General features: G+C 44.6%; 1 protein-coding gene across 3 annotated transcripts in view; it reads left to right on the forward strand.

The window, feature by feature from the left end:
- The window catches only part of DMRT1 (doublesex and mab-3 related transcription factor 1), a 60,861-nt gene that overhangs the window by 26,222 nt on the left and 14,913 nt on the right, over window positions 1-19,726 (forward strand). For all 3 annotated transcript variants that reach the window (XM_086628857.1, XM_086628859.1, XM_086628860.1), the window contains one exon: window positions 8,043-8,205. In XM_086628857.1, coding sequence (XP_086484983.1) covers window positions 8,043-8,205 — 163 coding nt within the window. The remainder of the gene's footprint in view (window positions 1-8,042; window positions 8,206-19,726) is intronic.

Genomic DNA, 19,726 nt, shown 5'->3' on the forward strand with positions numbered 1-19,726 from the left:
TAGTGCCTTCTGCCTGCAGAGGTGACATCTCCACAGCTTCTAAATGGCCTAAAACCAGGACCCACCTCTCCTGTTCAATAGGGCAGAGTGTAGTTCAGGGTCAGTGTTGTGTAACTTAAAAGCTGTTTCGCAGAATCTTCTGCAAGAAGGATGGTTATTGCTAGAAGAGTTATGAATCATGGGGTTCACATATTGTTAGGACAGCACAGTGTTGCATAAAAAGTTTTAGTGAGAGCTGGGCTAGATAATGTGTGATGGCAGTGGGTGCAGAGATGCCAAGGTTGTAAAACACCGTGTGGCACTGGAGATGGTGTGTTGTGAGGGGAATGAGCTCTCAGTTGCTGCACGGGGTTGAGCATCGGTGGAAGGTTACCAGCAAGGGAAGATCGCAGAAATACAGTGTTAATTGGAGAAGGATGAATGAGTTTCTTTGTTGAGCACAGTAGGGAGTTAGAGGACAGTTTCAAAGTGGGATCTGCAAAGAGGAATCAGACCTTGCTTACACCTTCTGGGGTTTTTGCTGGGAGCTGTGTGTGGGCTGATTCTCTCCCAAGGAAACACGTAGCTGTATCTACGCTGGGATTTTTGCTGGGCTGCCTGTACTGACTGGGTTTATCTTTCACATGCACAGGCTTGTTTATCCAGTCTTAACCACACAAGTGAGTCTGCTCGTGTGACTGGTAGTGCTGTAACTGTTTTTGATTAAGGTTTCTGATTTTTGCTTCTTTACCAGTATGATGATGGCTGTGTAATGCCTGCCGTAACCAAGTCAGGGTGGCTTGCTAAGCTGTGAGCCCACAGGAGGGTTTCTTTGTTGGTCTAAGCCACTCATGTGCTCTCTGGAAGCTCTCCTAGTTTGAGCATTGTCGGCAAGATTCCTGCCTTTTCCAGGCTCCATTGGTGGAGGCTTAACTTGTCCTGGGATAACTGTAACCACACAAGGAGAATTGCATACTTAAAGTAAGATAACTTCTGGATGCAGACAAGGCCTTGAGCAGCCTAGCTGTCTGCTGTTTCAGAATTTAGGGAGCCAGAGAGAAATGCCAGGGAGGAAACGTGTGAGTGTGTGTGGGATGGGATGAGGATTAATGCATCATTGAGCCTTGGCAAATAAACTGAATCACGGAATCTTTAATGTGGATTAATGCCAGATTTCATTAGTCTTTGTTCTTTGCAGAGGCTCGTGTACTTGAGTGGATTCATAGAGGTGCAAAATTTTTTAGATATTTCTGTGTAGGTTTTGTTCATTTGTATGCGGATATCCCAGAAGCTGTGTCCATCATGACTTGATAAGGATAGTGAAGATGATAGTTTTGATCGAGACTCCTTCAGTCATTTATATTCTGCTGCTTTTGCCAGCTCTAAGGCAGATAGTCCAGTGTGTCTGGTGTTGGACCTGAAGAAAAGACAAGCTTAGGTTGGAGAGGAAATGCAGTGGATGTGGTGGTTACTGTGCATCTCCTTTCACTCCAGTTCTATGTGAGCATCTGGGCCCTCCCTTTAAGATCTCATAATTGTTCATTACAACAGGAATTTATGTGCATTCAATACAATTAACAGTTAAATGAGTTCACCAGCATTAGTACTGCAAGTCAGTGTGTCAGTATGCAGTCGAAGTTGATGCTACTGAAACCAGTCCCACTGCGTCCTGCTTAGGGACAGCAACTGGAAAACGATGAGATGAATGCAGACTTCTCTGCCACAACGAAAGTGAAATCTGGATGGACACGTCCGAATCTAATTAGGTTTAATTCTCCAAGCTGGCAATGAAACTGCTCACGTGTGACCCACAGCATAAGGATAATCGAGACTCCTTGTGAGTCAGCGTCCTCCCAAAAAAGTGTTAAAACTCTTCCGGTTTCTACAGCTGGACCATTAAAAATTGGCAAGATGCAGAATGTGCCCCAACACCTGGGGACTAGTGGCTGCATTTTTTTCCAGGGATCCTGCTTCTGAGAAAGGTTAAGGTTGGCCACGAGGTTTTGGATAAATTTCAGAATTTCACATAATTTCTGTTTTGGTGCTTTGAGGTGGTTTTTTTCCTTTCTTCCTTTTATTTATTTTTTTTTTCAAATGCAGCTTGACAAACCAGTATTCTGACTTCCAAAACCTCAAATGTTTTGTTCTTTCTTTAAACCAGTTGAGAGCAAAAACCTGAAATCAGTGTCGGTGAGAGTCAGGCTGAGAAATTTCAACTAGTTTTCTAATATGGGAATTACATTTAGCATTTGGAAGTGAAATATTTAGCATTGCTGAGATAGGAAAATGTTTTTTAAGGATTTCTTAAAACATAGCAAACATATAACATTAAGACTATTATATTCCACATAACATTGAAATGTCAATTTTCCTGTCGTTTCAATCAGATCACGCTCCTCTTGCTACTATATCACAGGAATCAGTAAGTTGCAATGCTCTTCAGTCCATCCTCTTCCTTATTTTCATGGCTCTTACAATCTTCTTCCCTAGTTCTGCTCAAAGAGCACTTTTGACCATCATCCAAATCAGTCTGAAGCAAACAGCTTTGCTTGTGGTGAGATCTTCAGTGCTTGGGAAGGGATTAGTTTATATCAGCTAATTTAGCAAACCTGTCTTTTACTAAATCCAGAAAAGTGTGGCCATGACAGGGCAGCTAGCAGTTTGAACTCTTAAGAATAGCTGCTTGCTAGTAAAAAAGATTGATCTTTTCAACTTCCACAACCTGTTTCTAGTTTCTGGCACAGTTTTTTCTTCCATAAGCCTGGCCTTCTTACAGAAATGTACAGTCAGACTCCTCAGAAATAGGTGTAAAATGTGTGTGTGTGTAAATATATACACATTGTGCAAGTCACCCAACACAATCCTGATTTTATGTGTAAGCAGCGTATTATATACTGTATTCATAACATACCCTTCACACTACAGATTTATGCTAAAAGTATCCTAATGTTTCTGACAGCTCATGTGTGACATGAATGCAATCCATATTTCTTGGAGGAGCTAATCTAAGCGGTTTATTTTCCGATACTGCTGATAGGGCTATATCTCTAGGTGTCACCGCAGTTGAGATTCTGATGGTAACATATTGTTTATGGGTCACTGCCTTTGTCTGAAAGAATAGGTTGGAACAGAATAGCAAAGGTTAATTAAGTTTGTCTATCAAGGAGGGACAGATATAGATGTCTCTTGTATTTTCTGTGCTAGAATCAAAGTAAGTCAAGGCAGGGTATCATAGACTCATTTTTTCCTCCTGCTGGAAAATATGCTTAGCTGGTTTTAGGAACAAAACAAAGCCACCTTGGGCAGCGGGAGTGCGGCAGTATTTGCGAGGGATCAGCTCATGCACCGTAGCATTGCGAGGTGGGAGAGTAGCGGCAACCCTGGTTTACAGCTGGGAAAACTGAGGCAGGGAAGTGTTAAATGACTTGCCGACAGTCACACAGCCCGCACGTGACGGAGTGGTGATTCCTGATGTCTGGATTTCTTCTCCGGTGCCCAGCAGATGCCTTCTTGCTTTGTGCTAAAAAACAACCTGTGAATTCTGTTGTTTGCAAACAATGACATGTAAATGCAAAATGCGGTTTTATGCCCCCTAAAGCTGGCTTTAGTTTTAAGATCAAGGCAGAAGGAGGAGGCTATGTTAGAACTTTTCACAGAGTTTCTCTGATGTTTCCCTAATTACTGGTTTTGTTTTAAGGCAGCTGTCAATGAGTTGTGAGTGAGACAGAGGGATGGAAAGCCTAGGTGAAGTGATTTGGCTGAGATCACATGGTACACCAGTGGCAGAGATGAAGGATAGTACTTAGATCTCTTCTGTTGCTCTGATGTTTTTGCAGCCCTTGTCACCCAGGATTAGCATCTGTGACCTCCTCCTACTCCGTCTTGGGAATAAGCCGCATGGTCAGTATCAACTGCAAAATGTGAGGGTGCTGCCAAGAGTTAGTGCTGGCTTGCTCGCAAGGAGATTGTGGCTGGCAGCTTCTGCAAATGGAAGAATGACACGGGTCATGTTTTGTCTGAATAAATCATCTAGGGAGCACAGGTCCATTTGCTAGTCTCTGAGGCCGGAAGGAGAAGTGAGCCACCACTTGTCCCTGCCTTGCCTCTTCTCTGTCTCTGGTCTGGCCACCTCCTCTCCTCAGCTCTTCCTCCGTGAAGAAGATATGTAGAGATAATGCAGGTGCTGCCAGGAGGCTGGAAGGAGCAGCTGGGCTTTACGTTGCTCTTCAGCAACAGCTGCTGAGAAAGCTTTTTCGCAGGAGTGGTCTGAACTGATGCAAGAGCATTTTCTTTATGCTTCCCTGGCTTTTGCTACATATTCCGTGACTGTTGGGCACTGCTGTAGGGTTGTGCTGACGGTTCTGCTCAGTGATGGACAAATCCTTCTTCCAGCTTGCCTGTGTGTGGATGAGCTGTAGTTGCCTCTTGACGCACAGTATTGGCTTTACAAGGGAACAGGGGAATAATTTCCACTGTGTGTGTGGTCTTTTAATCAGGCTGTATTTATTTGTTCAGGAGTTATGAGCATCCCGCTGTTGTTTGCAGTACATCCTTTACAAAGTTACTGAGTGTGCACTGTGTTGTACAATTTAGGGGAACCCGTAAATGTTGAATAGGCCAAATGTGCTTCCCCGATGATCTGTGTCTCCCACTGAAGTCACCGAGGTGCTTGGTGAATCAGTCGTGCAGGGCGACGCGTGGCTGGAGGGGGACGCACTGCCGGCGAGCAGCTCAGGTGCTCCGCTCTGAAGCTCATCTTGCTCTCTGCAAAGAGCAAGCGCGTGCCCTTCTCTTCCACAGCACTTCCTCACCCAAAACACGCCGTGCCTTTAGCAAGGCGTAGCCTGTGGTGTTACAGACCAGAGTGGCTTGTGGGACCCTCCCAGCCCTTGCCTGTCTCAGCCTCACTGTAGGGCTGGAAGCGGCGAGGGAGGCATGAGCGGGTACCAGAGGGCCAGTCATCTCCTCCTGGGATCCCTGCATGACCCCAGTGTTCACCCAGGGCAGAGCCCAGGCAGCGATCCCAAACCTGGCACCTGGCTGGGGCATTCGGAAGGCCGAACTGCCCCAGGTTAGAAATAATCTGAATATTCCAGGGCCTCCCCAGGGCTGTTTTTATGTCCCTTTCTGGTACCCGAAAATGTGCGAGGACTCTCCAGAGCTGCAGAAGTTAATACAGAGCAAATGCCCCTTCTCGTGGGGTAATGATCTCCTAAACCCCCTTTTTAATGCAGCGCTAAGGTCAAGAATTTTTACGATTGGTTGTTTTTTTATTGTTACTGTAAAATAGGATTGCTAAGGACTATAAAAAGGAAACCTTATGGTTCAGATTTACTGCGGTGTGTATTCTAAACAGTTTAATAAAACAAAACCACAAGCTTTTAGATTTTCTTCAGCAGTTAATACACAGCATATTCTTTGCAGAGCCAAGCCTCTGGCTGTCGGTCGAACTGTGGTTCATAGACTTGGTGTGGGTAATAAGATTATAAAACATGTCTCTTGCTAGCCAGCTACCACACACTAATAATAATAGTAGTAATAATTCATTGCATCCAGAGATTTTAGGTGAGTTGTTTTTTTTTAAGAAATGGCGAAAAACCCTAAAAAAAGGTTTGAAAGGAAACAGGTCACCGCTTCCACTCTGCAGGGAGAGGAGACAACACACGTGATCGTTCAGTGCCGGGGAGCGATCCCTCCATTTTGTTACAGCTGGAAGGACGACGTATCCCGCGGGCAACCTGTTCCCATTTGTACGCACGCACATGCCCGTGCCAGAGGGAGAGGCGGAGATGTGAGGGCCAGGGACGCTGCCCGCAGCCCTGCCGTGCCCAAGGAAGGAAGACAGAACAGCGGGCAGGGAGGAGTTTGCTAACTCTTTTCCCCCAGTACTCCCAGAGCTCTTGAGCTTTGCAGAAGCACAGATTCCAAACGGCCTTTGGGCTGAGCTTTTGGGCAGTCTGTATAACTGGTCCATAATCTCAGGGCAGAGGCAGCCTGGGTTTTGTGGAGGAAGTCTGTGCAAACCACAGATGTCTGTTTGCAAGAGGAGACTGCCCTTGTTGGGAACAGCAGAGGGGGTGTCAGTGACTCTTCTGAGTCCAGGCTTCCTTGGCATGACACATTTTTTTAAGAGCAATGTGTTCTTTGTCATGGGTGAAACTTGGGTACATGTTGAACTTTCTCTGCATGCATAGGGTGCGGATGGAAGAAAAGTCACCTTTTAAGTATTGCTTTAATTTATAATAGAAAATTATTTCTATTATAAAATTATATTATTTCTCTTACTTTCACAGACTAAAAGCATGCCCTAATGGTCCCTCAGAACATGCACAAATATGTGCAACTGTGCTGCTGCCAGAAGACAGGCAGGGATGCACTTTGCTTCCTGGAAAGAGCCACTGCTCACTCTCGGCACTTCATCTCACTGCAAACCCAGCTTCACATGGGAAGCGAGATGTGGCCTTCTGTCTCAGAGAGCACCAGCAGGATTTTATGTGACTCTGGCCACGTTATTTCCAGCTAGGCATACTAAAATGAACATTGAATTATTAAGGGGACCCTTGGAAAACAAGGGGTGACTGCATTCCGGCTGCTTTGTTGGGAGGTGCTGGTGGCTCCTTTGGCCAGGACCAGACCCCGGGGGGTCCGCTGGCGCAGGGTGGCCACCTGGAACAGCAGGTTCCTCCCCTTGCTCCACTGCTCCCGGGGCCTGAGCTTTGCAGCCTGGGAAGGGCTGAGGAGCAGGGCTAGATGCGTGGCTGGCTGGGACCCATGGCGGAGCAGGCAGAGTTCCTCTAGCCGAGGTGAGACATGGCTGAAAAGGCTGTCAAGCACTTCTGCTTGTGGAGACAACGTCTAATGGCATAGCTGGACGTGTGTTAGTGCTGGCACTGCCGCCTTAAGCACTTCTGCTTGTGGAGATAACGTCTAATGGCATAGCTGGACGTGCGTTAGTGCTGGCACTGCTGCCTTTTTGCTTGGTACAAAACGGTGATGTTTTTTCTCTGCCAGGAAGCTTTCCGTCTTGAGATCTTTCACTGCCCAGTAGACTTAGAGAAACCAGATGGTGTTACCTTTACTGTTGAAAATCCTGATTTTGTGAAGTGTTTGGCTGTATGTTTTGGAGCACTGTAGCCACATTACATTGTAGGGCTTTGGAACAAATAATGGTAGATGGTAGTTCTTTCATAAAACAAAAATTTAGAAAAGCATTACCGCCTCTCTGAGGAGATGATTTGGATTATTTCAGGGCATTGGAGTAGGTTAAACTTTGATTTCTGAGTGCTGCCAACTTTGCTGCAGGCTGTGGCAGGGAGAAGGGTTTGTCTGGTGGACACTGTGCTGACACAGTGGACCTACTAGCTGGTCTCCAGCTGTGGCTCCACTACAGGCTTCCCATGTAGGCTGTCCATAACTTGGTTTCTCTGGATAAATCAGGAAAATACTTGTTCATCTCACTGGACTAAAAGAAAAGCGATGGGTTGTGCACATGCCATCACTGCTCAGATGCCACAGAGCGTGTCCCGAGTGAGTCAGTTGGTAGGACTGTCCTCCATTGCCACCCTGTAGGACCCTGGCAGAGCAGTTACGACCAGTCTGAGACGGGTTGATCTCTGGGGATGTGTAGGGACTGGATGGGCACTTCACCTCTGCCACTGACTGAGCACATGCAGTTGAAGGAGTCTGGAAAGCTTCCCGTGGTGGTGTCTATGCTGAAGCTTCTTGTAGTGAAGGGTACATGCTGGTGCGCCAGACACAGCATCAGCGGAGGTGAGGGAAACCAGCCGCAGGTGTGCCAGTGCTGCCGCTGCTGCTGCCGGGTCACATCCCTCACCACACCGGCTCACATCCCTCACCACACCGGCTCACCCGTAGCTGAGCAGCGTGGGCACACCATGAGCCAGCCAGAGCAAAGACCCATGGCCAGCGTGTCAGGACTTTACTTCCCATCCACCCGCCATGCCCTCCTTCGAAGCCGTGTGCGTGCAGGGCAGCACCGTGCCTGCAGGGTGCTGGGGCTAAGCTCTCACAGGCTGCTGTTGCACTTCTCCTCTCTCCAACAGGTGAAGGGCATGGAGGGCCGCCACGCCGTCAGCTCCCAGTACCGCATGTGCTCCTACTACCCACCCGCTTCCTACCTAGGACAGGGGGTTGGCACTCCCACATGCCTCCCCCAAATCCTGACCTCTGAGGACATCCCTTCCTACTCGGAGTCGAAAGCAAGAGGTAAGTGCACCCCCCCGGGGCATCTGGGACCGCAGAGACTTGGGGCAGGCAGCCAGAAGATGTGTTGCTGATGGGAAGGAACCTAGACGCCAGAAAATAGGTGTTTGCAAGACAGTGGCTACTTCGTGGAAGGCTTGTAGTGCAGTATCAATGTAGGGCTGTTGCTGTACAGTAGTACGAGCATGTGCTTCAGAAGTCTCGTGGTTCAGGAGCGCAGTTAGTCGGTACCTTTCCGCTCCTGTGTACCTCTCTAAGTTGTGTGAAGAGTCTCTTGAGGTACCATCCGTGGTGATCACCACCCAGCTCCCACAAAGAACAAAGAATTATCTTTGCCCCAACCAAAGATTTATGTTACCTCTCTTCTTCTCAGAAACGCTGTCCATGACTTTTTCCACAGGCCAATGTGGAAAAACATTTCCCCCCAATGACCCTTTGCTCTCCTCTTCTTTCTGAACCACCTGTGGCAGCTATTCCTGGGTCCCAACCATGCTGTGAATCTCTTTGTAGACTTGCTTTCTTGTTCGCTTTCACGCATCACATCGTATTACTTCATTTAAAACTATTGCAGATAAATTTGTCTTTTCACATCCAGTGTTCCTTGGCTGTCCTAAGGATTACTACAGTCTGCAATAATTATCCAGGCAGGTGTTGGTGAATTTACACTGTGGTTTTGACAGTGTTTCTCTTGCTTCCTTGTTCCTCGCTCTGGCATCAGGTAGAGCACATACAGGCATTAACATGGCCCTGCGGGAGCAAACCAAACTCTGCTTAGCTGCTTTTCTGTCCCTGCAACAGGACCGTAACAGAGGCTAGAGAAACGAGAAGAAAAACCAAGAGAGAGTAGAGTGATGCTACTTCATATATCCAAATTCCTCACGCTCCTACAGCATTCAAAGATGTGCTGAGCTGTCTATTGCCTCTGAACCGTTGCTTTCAGCAGCCAGCAGCAGACCTGCACTTCATGAGTTGAACTAACCCTTCTGTAAGCTTTTCACGCCTTTCGTCTCTCTGTAGCAATGGATTTGGCAGTTTAATTTTGTAGGATGTGTGGGGAGTATTTGTCTTCATTTACTTTACGCCTGCTGAATTTTTGGGTGCATGGTGAATTTTTTTTCTGCACAGAGTAACACTGCTGCCAACAGCACCCTTGCTCATTTGCTTCTCTGATGCACTTACACATTGAAATTAATCTTCTCCTCTTTATGTCTGATGGAAATATGTATTTTGCCTAGGTTCTGTAATTGTTTACAGTCATGACCTTTCTGTGACTGATGTCCTGGTGTCTGTTGCATTTGTTTTGTGTGGCGAAAAGTATGGAGGTTGTGTCATGACAGGACCGTAAGGACTCAAATGAAGTTTTGGAAGGTGAGGTACGTATAAAGTCATAGCTGTGGCTGGTGTAAATTGGCACTAGGCCCTTGAATTCAGTAAGTCTGGAATGATTTATGCTGCGGAGATGACTGCTCTTTCATAGTGGCTGTTTTCTGAAAGTCTTCCAACTAACGATGACGTATCAGATAGATGAAGAAACAACATGTGGTGTGATAAAACTTTCGACTTTTTCTCCTTCTCCAGTAGTTCTAAATGGCTTGGAGAAATCAGTGATCCTTGGTTCATTTTCCTTCTCTTTTCTTTGGTTTTATTTTCTTCCCTCTTTTCTGACCACCATCGAACAGTGACGTCTTCCTTTCTGCCCATTGGTTGGAGGAGCAGTTGGCTTTATGCTCAACTGCAGTCGATGCTTTTTCTTGCATCCATCACTACTAACTCACTAAGAAGTCTTACCAGTCGAGTGTTCTTAGAAATAGACAAAAGACCTTATACCCTTTGTTCCCAAATGCACTTCAGTAATTTTTCATCACTCAAGAAAAAAGTTGTGCGTAATGTGCCACTGATTTTTAAACTGCATAAATACTGTATTTTCAATAATCCCTGACTGCTTCTCCAGACTGTATTCCACACACAGATATTGTTCCCTAAGTTACGCCATCAATCAGAAACCGACAAGCAGTGAGATGTAATTTACTGAAATCAAACAGCATTTTCCAGACTCTGAAGAAGTGTTTTTCCATAGCAGGGAGCTAGTGGGTGAAAGAGGCACCAATGTTTTTGTGAGAAACTTGAACATGCGAGCAGGACTGTACCCGTTTCACAGGTTTCTTAGAAGCATCTTATTTTTTGTTAACGCTTGGTTTTGGAGGAGATGACCGCTTTTACTTTTTCCATCTACAGACAAAATAATATTGTCAGGCCGTTACTCAATGATGTACATTCCCATGACATTTTTCTTCTCATGCTTTTCACAGTCCTCAGAGGATTTGAGGGTTTTTGTGTCTTTGTCATCATCTGTGTGAGTGCTGAGCCAGCTGGCAGGCTGTGAGCAGTATTAAAGACGGTGGTCTATTCACCCAAAGTACTGACCACCTATGCTGCAAGTGTTGTCTCTTACAACAGACGTGTTCTTAACGTATTTCTCCATTGATTGTTGGGCTGGACCTTCTGTGGTGGTGTCATGTTTCTGCAGGGTTACTGATTGCTACTTCTTAAAGACAATTCTAGTTGCATGTTTTAAATGAGCAAATCGTATTTTACTCATTGTTCCTTTTCTACAGTTGAGATAGTAACCATGCTCAGAGCCTTGTTTTCTTTCTAAGAATACATGCTCATAGATTTTAGGTCCAGAAGGGAGCAATAGGATCATCTAATCTTACTTGCTATATAATGCAGACTGTAAAACTTCACCTAATAACTCCTGCAGCAACCCCATAACTGTTTTTTAAGATCTGTGTGAAGACTCATGTATTGTTAATCCAGAAGTTTCACAGGAAGGTGACAGTGCATATAGAAAAGCAACAGGTCAAAATAAAAAAATCTCATTTTACAGGCAAATTTTCAAAGCAATGGAAACCTGTATCTGTAACAAAAATGGTTATTAAATTCCCAGCCACAAATCAGAGATGGTCTTACAACACATGCAGCCTATTACCCACATTTTAGTGGTAACTTCAGCTTTATAGAGGTTTTGCCAGTTCATATATTATCTCAGTATTTCGGTCAGGCTATTTCATTATATTTGTTCTACTAAGTTAACTGCCTGCTTAGACCAGTTATGTTGAAAGGGAGGAGAGATGAGCTAGCAGACCACTGATTTACGCTTTGTTTTTATGAATGATGCGAAGTTCTCAGGAAGCTTTTGACATTCGTACATGAAGTCATACCATGTTACAGTGTGGTGCATATAGTAATGGGCTGACATTTTCTGAATGGGAAAACACCATCAGTCAACATCCTTGCAGTTTGAAGTGGTTCTAGGTGAAATGGTTTTGTTTCCAACTAAGCACAGCTGCTGCCCTTCCAGCGGAAATTGAAAAAAAAGTAGGGAGAAAAAGACGATAAACCAGTGACAAATGGCAAAAGGATATTTTAAGATGGCTCTCTTGGATCACCAGGTGGTAACTTTTATTGAATAGTTTCTAGATAGAAGAGGGATTTTGTACTCTGTACTTTCAAAAGAGTTTTCCTCTCATTTTTTCTACTTTGTTGCTAGGTTTTTAAAACAAAAACAATGAGAGGAAAAGATGTATGAGAGGTTATTATCAATCCTTGTGCTTACAGAGCATACTTTAAAACATGTCTTTCTTTTGGAAGAAGCCAAGCTGAGAGATCTTGGTGCAAAGAGTGGAAGAATGAGCATGTATCGCAACAGGGTATTTCATCTGCAAGAGCCAAGGGCCTTATTCCCATTGATTTCTGTGGGACAGTTGCATCATCATCATCATCATTATTATTATTATTGTTATTGTTATTACTATTAAATGTGTTTTTTTTCAGGATTGTTATCAGTGCCCAGATTGCATAGTACCTTCCACTGATTTTTAATCAGGTCCCTCCTGTGCTTAGATTTGTGAAATACCTGCACAAGACCTTGGTTTGAGAGAGCAAGAAAGCACATGCTTGGATCAGGACTGGGTGCCTTGCTCTGGGCCCTGTTTCCACTGAATAAAAGTTGAGCATTTGCTCACCTGTATGGGAGTAGTTTCCAGGTTTGGGACAGTGGAAGAAAAAGTTAGCATTTGGTTAGAAGGGTGCAAATGAAGAACATCCCTCTATTTGCAGACACCTTTAATTTTAGATTAGTTACCTTATCTTGAAGTTAGCATGGAATAAAAACTCCTCTTTGTCATTGTTATGTGAAATGTTGAGCTGGTAATTCTGTGTGCCTGTGCCAGTGGTGAAGGAGACGGCTTGCACATAAAATGTTGCACTATCAGCTGAATGGATTTGAAGTTTTGTTTTCCCATCTGAGTGTCAGGATAGTTTGAGCCACAAGTAATGAAGTGCTAAAGTAGTGCTGTATGTGCAGCTTGAACATATAGCAGCTTGAACCTTGAAACTCCTCCCAAGCACAAATCAGAAGAACTGGTATGAAGTGTTCATTTTGGTATGGAGCATGTCAACAGTTTTGTTTAAATCATCAAACAGCATTTTCCAAAGGAGAACATTTCTGGTAACAGGGTTTTTTTGTCAGCAGAACAGCTTCCAACGCTTTCAAAACACTTTCCAAAGAGTCAGTCCTGTCTAGAAGTTAAATAACTGGTATCTCCAGTTTTACAGCTATGAAAATCAACACAGCACAGACGTTTCAAGGGTCTGCATTTAAAGACTCATTCTTCTGTCTCTCTGCTTGGATGCTGTGTAGAAAATAGTGCTGAGCCATTGAAGAAACCTGCCCAAACTATGAAGCAGCTGCGTAAAGAGTCTCTCCCAGTGGTTTTGCAATCAAGGGCGCGTTGGAAACAGTCTCCCTGCTTAAGACAGAAAGTTTAATTTTGGCGAAAGCATTGCTGGAATGTGAGGAATGCCGTGCACCGGAAACGCATAGGAGAGGTTGGACATTTCTTTCAGGCTGGCTTTTTTCTGAGGTTTCCTACAGTATTTTTGCATGAACCCTGTGCCCTTGGAATGCCATATAAGATAAGAGTAATGCTCCAGAGCCACAGGTGGCACCTGCTTGTTGGGTCAAGGAGCCCTGGTATGGGCAACATCTTTGAGGCTATGTCCTTGAACTTGAACTGCTTTCTGCAACCATTCGAGTTACACAGACAGCACTGCAACAATGTGAGCTGGTATGGGTAAGAAATTACCCCAAAGACCAGAAAAAACTTTTCATCTGCTTTTTATTTACAGCCAGCTGAGAGGATGCACTGACAGAGCTATGCTACTAAGCAGTTCAGCAGCTACTATTTAGCTCATGTGTGGTGTGTGTGTCTTTTGCTTAAAAAGTGACCTCTGCTTAAGAGTATGCTACCCTTGGTGATGAAGGAGCAAGCGGTGTTTGCTGAAAACCCGAGACTGTATTTTCCACTAACTACCCATCTGACATCAAACTTTTAGAAGTAAATTTTGAAATAAGGCAAAAGAAGAAAGGAAGGGGTAATCATCTAAATCTGCAGATTTTGTACAGTCAGTTCAAGTGGGTCACTTGATCTTGTTGCATCTGTTTCTCTTTTCTGTGCATTCTCGTTGCTGCTACTCGCAGTCCCCGATGGCTTCGCTGCCGGCGACTTCCATTTGGCACTCATTACCAGGGTGGCAAGCAGATTTTGTACTGCCCTTCTTGATTCACATTGCTAGTTGTGCATGTGCATTGCAACATTTTACAGACCTCTTTAGGCAGATGCCCGTTTAACGCGTCATTTTCATTTTTGATGAAAAGTTGAATTTTGGGCTTAGCTGACTAGACAGTTGTTGAGTTTGGGGATTTTTTTACCTTTTAAACCAAGCAAATCGCTAACCCTGATTTGTGACATTCTTATTCATACTTCATCGTTTCATTAACTGTAACAGCAACTATCAAAACATTTTGAGAATGTGAGGCATATTCAGTATAAGCTCTGGTAACTCGTTTTTCTGTGTATTGAAGCCTTTTTGTCTGTCTGTTGAAGCTAACTACTGGTCTGTGTTCTAAATGAGGATAGATTGGTGAAGATTTGACCAATATTAAAATAACTTTGTAAGGGAGAGCAGCCCTGAGGAAAAGGACTTGGGAGTGCTGGTGGATGAGAAGCTCAAAATGAGCCGGCAGTGTGCGCTGGCAGCCCAGAAAGCAAATCGTATCCTGGGCTGTATTAAAAGCAGCATGGCCAGCAGGTCAAGGGAAGTGATTCTGCCCCTCTACTCTGCTGTCGTGAGACCCCACCTGGAATACTGCGTTCAGCTCTGGAGACCCCAGCACAAGAAGGTCATGGAGCTGCTGGAGCGGGTCCAGAGGAGGGCCACGAAGATGATCCAAGGGCTGGAACACCTGTGCTATGAAGACAGGCTGAGAGAGTAGGGGCTGTTCAGCCTGAAGAAGAGAAGGCTCCAGGGTGATCTTATTGCAGCTTTCCAGTACTTAAAGGGGGCCTACAGGAAAGCTGGAGAGGGACTTTTTACAAGGGCATGTAGTGATAGGACAAGGGGCAATGGCTTTAAATTGAAAGAGGGGAGATTTCGGTTAAATACAAGGAAGGAATTTTTCACTCAGAGAGTGGCGAGGTACTGGAACAGGTTGCCCAGAGAAGTTGTAGATGTCCCATCCCTGGAAGTGTTCAAGGCCAGGTTGGATGAGGCTTTGGGCAACCTGGCGTAGTGGAGGGTTTCCCTGCCCATGGCAGGGGGTTGGAACTAGATGATCTTTGAGGTCCCTTCCATCCCTAGCCATTCTATGATTCTATGAAATTAATGTAAGCATTTGCTTACATCCCATTCTGCTTCAGTTTACTCCTGATTAAAAGGCTCATTGTAGTAGTTTCTTCTCTAAACTCAGCCTTTATGTTATGCTCACTCATAAGCACACAGGAATTAAATAATATGTGCAGCAAAGCAACTTTTCACTGGACAATCGCAGAATTACAGGTGTGATTTGTGAGTTTTGCTGATTCATGCCAGGGTAGCAGATAAGCCCTTGCTGTTTGCTCTGGGTGAAGCTGCTGGTCGTGCCTCAGGAGCAGCTGGTTTTGATGGTTTTCCGCTAAATCTCTTTTTGCAGAAATGCAGATATTTCTGGACTGAGGCCTCAGCATCCTCTAGGATAAAAAGTACATGTGAATGCTTTTGTTTGTTGGCACCCTAGCAAGAGAGAGTGAACCCTCAGGAGATGCCAGTGGGACCCCACCCACCCACTCTGGCAAAACCACATCCACCCAGAAGGGGATCAGCCCTGGCAGTTGCTAAGCAGGCAAATAAAGCGTTTTTTTTTCACGGGATGTATTTATCCATGCTGTAATATTTACATGAATAATTGGTGCAGGGTTTTTGAAATTCAAGCCTGTGTTTTGGTAAGCATTGCAGGTATTGGTTTGGTAAAACAGGGGAGTTGAGGAAAGTCCTCCTATTCTGAGCAAAATCAAACCAGCGATGCAGTGGGCCACAGAAAGTGCAGATCCAAAGCAATAAATTTAAACCTACTACCAAAATCTCTACTTTTTCGAGCTGTCTTCTGTGAAGAGAAGTTCCCAGTGTCCCATCAATCGAGCTCTGAAAACGACCAGTTTTGGTGCATGCCCTTCGTTCTTGCTGGCCCTAGCTGAGGGTGCAGCAGAGAGCAGGCACCGGGGCAAGCAATGCCACCTTCACATCATGCAGCAGAGTGCACGTGGCAGTGCTGGGTCCCACGCCAGGCGACAGCATCTCTGCAAGCCCCTGCCAGGCTGCTGTCCTGCCAGAAGTAATGGCTCTGTTTGCTTTCCCCAGACACCGTCCCTCTTTTCCTTTGCATTCTCTAAGGGACAGAGATTTCTTCTCAGTCCCTCTTGTATTGAGGAGCGTTTTAGAGTCACATACACATCAGAGACCAGTGGTTTATACCCACTGCATGCCTTGACTTCTATAATTATATAATAATTATATATTATTATACGTATGTTCTATTCTACGTGTTTGAGCTGCTCTTTGTGTGGGATGGAAGGTTTTACTGTAGCTGATGCGGTTCTGTGGGATTTTTCCCCCCACTTTAAAGAATGTTGGGTATTTCACTGAAAAAATTCGCACCCAGTGTGGCTCTGACACTCTGATTTTGTTACTTCTGGGTACAGAATTTTTCCCACTGCAAGCAGAAATTGATAGAAATCACTAATAGTAGAACGAACTTTACCAGAAAGTGCTAAACAAGTGGAGACATCTTGTCAGGACAGCAGTGATAACAGTGTGCTTACCCAGGCGTGATTGGTAATTTAATTGTAACAAACAGCCTTACTGCTCGCCTCTTTGCTTTGCTTTAATGTGCAGTTGCATCCTCGTAACTTGACTGGTTAAGAGAAGAGAGAACTCACTCCATGTCCAGCTCTTCTGTGTGAGAGGGTCTGCGTAGGGCATCTTTGCAGCTCGGGTGAGGAGAGTCTCCAGCTGATCTAATTCTTCTGCGGCTTCTTCTGCCTAGGAAGCAGCCCTCTGCAGATTGTGAGAAACTCTACTGAAAGAAGCATTTGCCACTGACCTCTAAAGAAAATAAAAGAGAGGAGAAGTCAGAATTACTAAGGTTCTGTAGCGCAGAGCAGCGTAGAGTGGGTTACTCCTCTAGCAGGGAGGCGGTGAGCCGAATTGTGGCTCTTCACAAGAGGTTGTCGCAGTCTGTGGCGCTGCTCCCACGCCAGAACAATCTCAGGGAAAACAAAGAGGGGTAACATCTCTCCCCGCTGCCACGCTAGCATGCCATGAGAAGTTTCCTTTCTCTGTGCATTGTACCCTGTCGTAAGGGTGAACTTCTGACGGAAGAGAACCAGAAGTACCTTTCCTGCAAGCAGTGGGCAAAGGAGCTGGAGGACGGTTGAGCACTGTGTGTAACTGCGCAAGATACATGGGAATCATGGTGTGTGAGAAGACGGCCCATCGTTCATTCTGCCTGTTTTATAAATACGCATATTTATATTGCATATGTAAATAATACGTTGCCTGCACATGATGTATGTAACCTGGTGGGGCAGGATAGGGAACGGATACCAAGGCTACTTAATGGGCTTTCTTAATTTAGCAACCATGCCTGCTGGCCAAACGTTTTTAATTCTATGCTTCAGTGTAACCGATGAGTTTATTTCCAGTGCTCCTCACAGGCATAGCTTAGGCCAAGTACAAGTTGAATAACCTTCAGGAAAGCTGTGCTGTCCTTCTGTCGGCCGCTGTCTTTGAAAATTGCCTGCAGAGTTAGTGAGCAGGAACAGTTAAGATTTACAAACAATGATGAAGCTTGTCATGCATCTTTCACCATTCATCATCTGGGTGCCGTGGCTGGGCGGTGAAGTGTTCTTCATAAAAACCAGCTCAGTGTGAAATACACCTCGCAGCAATGTTTACTGCTCTGAAACTCGTCAGCAGCCCTTTATAGTAAATCCAGATTGCGATGTGACATTACAGTATATCATTGCAGAGCGCGCTGGGGTTTACACTAGGAATGAGTGCAGTTCACACCAGATGAGATGTCGAAATTGAGTTATGTAGGAATTTGGCTGTTATATGGGGATAGCTTTTGTTTTCTGAGGACTGAAAGTTAGCTTTATATATATAACATATATAATGTACACATACCTCTACTTGTGTGTGGGTGCCTATATCGATATAGAGAGATATATACATGGATATATGGATAGACACATGCTATGTGCACATTCTATATACAAACACTCCGTATGGCCAAATACAGACTTCTCTGACAGGACCCTGTCTTATTTTTATGCTCTTTCTTAAAAGTGTTTCAGTATTTTGTCAAAGTGCTGCATTTTAGCATTAGCTTTTCAGCAAAGTAGCCTTTTCTTTTAAAAAAAATGCTGTTCAAAATACAGTTCTCTGAATACCGTAGTTTCATGATTCCTGGCTAGAATTACAGAGTGAGAGGTTTCCCGAGGGATTTTTGGTTGACGTTAACTGGGTTTTTTTGATAGGTTTGCTATAGCAGGTGCTAACGTTGGATTTCTCAGTAGCAAAGCCGGGGGACCTGTGAGGTGTTACGCACAGCCCATGTGCTGCCTTTGGGAGAAGGGGGCTGCGTGCAGGTGCACCCCGCAGCAGCCGAGCTCCGGCCAGGCGGAGCACAGCGGGAGCAGCTCAGCCGGACGAGGTTGCTTCTGAGATGTGCAGATGATGCAGACAGCTGGTAATCACCGAAACGGAGCTAAGGCCCATCACTGGGTTTTGGTTTGGGTGGGTTTTTCTTGGTTTTTTTTGTGTGAATGTCTCCTAGAGCTTGGGAGATGCAGCTTTGAGCAGAAGATTTTGGGGAAATTTACCTGGGAGCCTTAAAATACGGAAACTACAAAAGTTACTGGTACATCTGGCTGTGTGCTGGGGTGGCAGATGTTCTGCCTGTGTGTACATGAGGTCATTAGGAATAAGATAAAATAGCAGGTGCCTTTATCCAGTTACATAAGTAGGAAGTCAGTGCAAAATACAACCAAGACATTTTGTGTATGAGTAAATTGAGACTGAGTCTTTGGAGATAAATCTGCTGCCCTGGGGATCTGGTAGTCTGAGAAATATCTCTGGAGTTAAACAGTAACAGCTGAGTGAAGTGGAAAGCACGCTGTGTTGGCTGGCCTACAGACAAAGACAGTAACCTGCTTTAGTGGAAGTTAGGTGCTTTGGTGGCAGTTAAGTGATTAAAAAGAAAGGAAAGTAAAGATTGGAGATAAACCAGCAAAGTTTTTAAGTGCTTCCTGTGATGTTATTATTTCAGTGCTATACTGCAAAACCTGGAAATTAAGTTATATTTCACTGTCTTTCGTGCTGTGACTGCTTTGTCCTCTGTGTTTGAAACAGAGCTGGCATGTTCTGGACTCTTCAACAAAGTCTTTTGGTTTTATTATTGCCTGGCTTTTCAACCAGAGGGAGAGGTGGGATGTTTGAAATACTGTTATATTTAATTTTAGGTTTCTCAGACCCATGCTCGGGTATTAAATATAGTACAGAAGTGGAAAAAGGAGTGGGACTGCAGTTGGTACTACCAGAGAGGAGAGATAACTATACTTCATTTGTCCTCCTCAGCTGTTTTCAGCTCCTGTAGTTGTTTTTGCTTTGAGTGCTAATCCTGCAGTGAAATCATACTTACCTAGCTCAGAACAGTTTCCACAAATGTATTTATTGTTACTGATTTTATTTAGTTGATTTATTATGTTTAAAAAAACAAACCAACAAACAACACTATAAAGTTTACCTTTCGGTCTGCTGCAGGCAATATGAAGGTAAAACTTCAGGTCCACTAATCACATAAACACACAAGCTTCCAGGCATACAAATAGCATTCTGGACTTGTTCATGTTCGTAATTATTTTAATGATACAGTATTTATCTCACTTACTTCTTCACCAGAGGCTTTAAAGGATCCAGTGGTGTTTTCTTAGCGATGATGGGGGGGTAAGAGGATAGAAGCGTTAAGCATTATTCATGACATTTTTTTTTACTTTCTCCTTTTATATGGTGAGGGGAAAGTTTGAACACCTTTTATGTTACTCTTGTGGCTTGAATTAGAAGGGTGGAGAGTAAAGCTGTCACT

The sequence above is a fragment of the Tauraco erythrolophus genome, chromosome Z (assembly GCF_009769465.1).
Source record: "Tauraco erythrolophus isolate bTauEry1 chromosome Z, bTauEry1.pri, whole genome shotgun sequence".
Lineage (NCBI taxonomy): Eukaryota > Metazoa > Chordata > Aves > Musophagiformes > Musophagidae > Tauraco > Tauraco erythrolophus.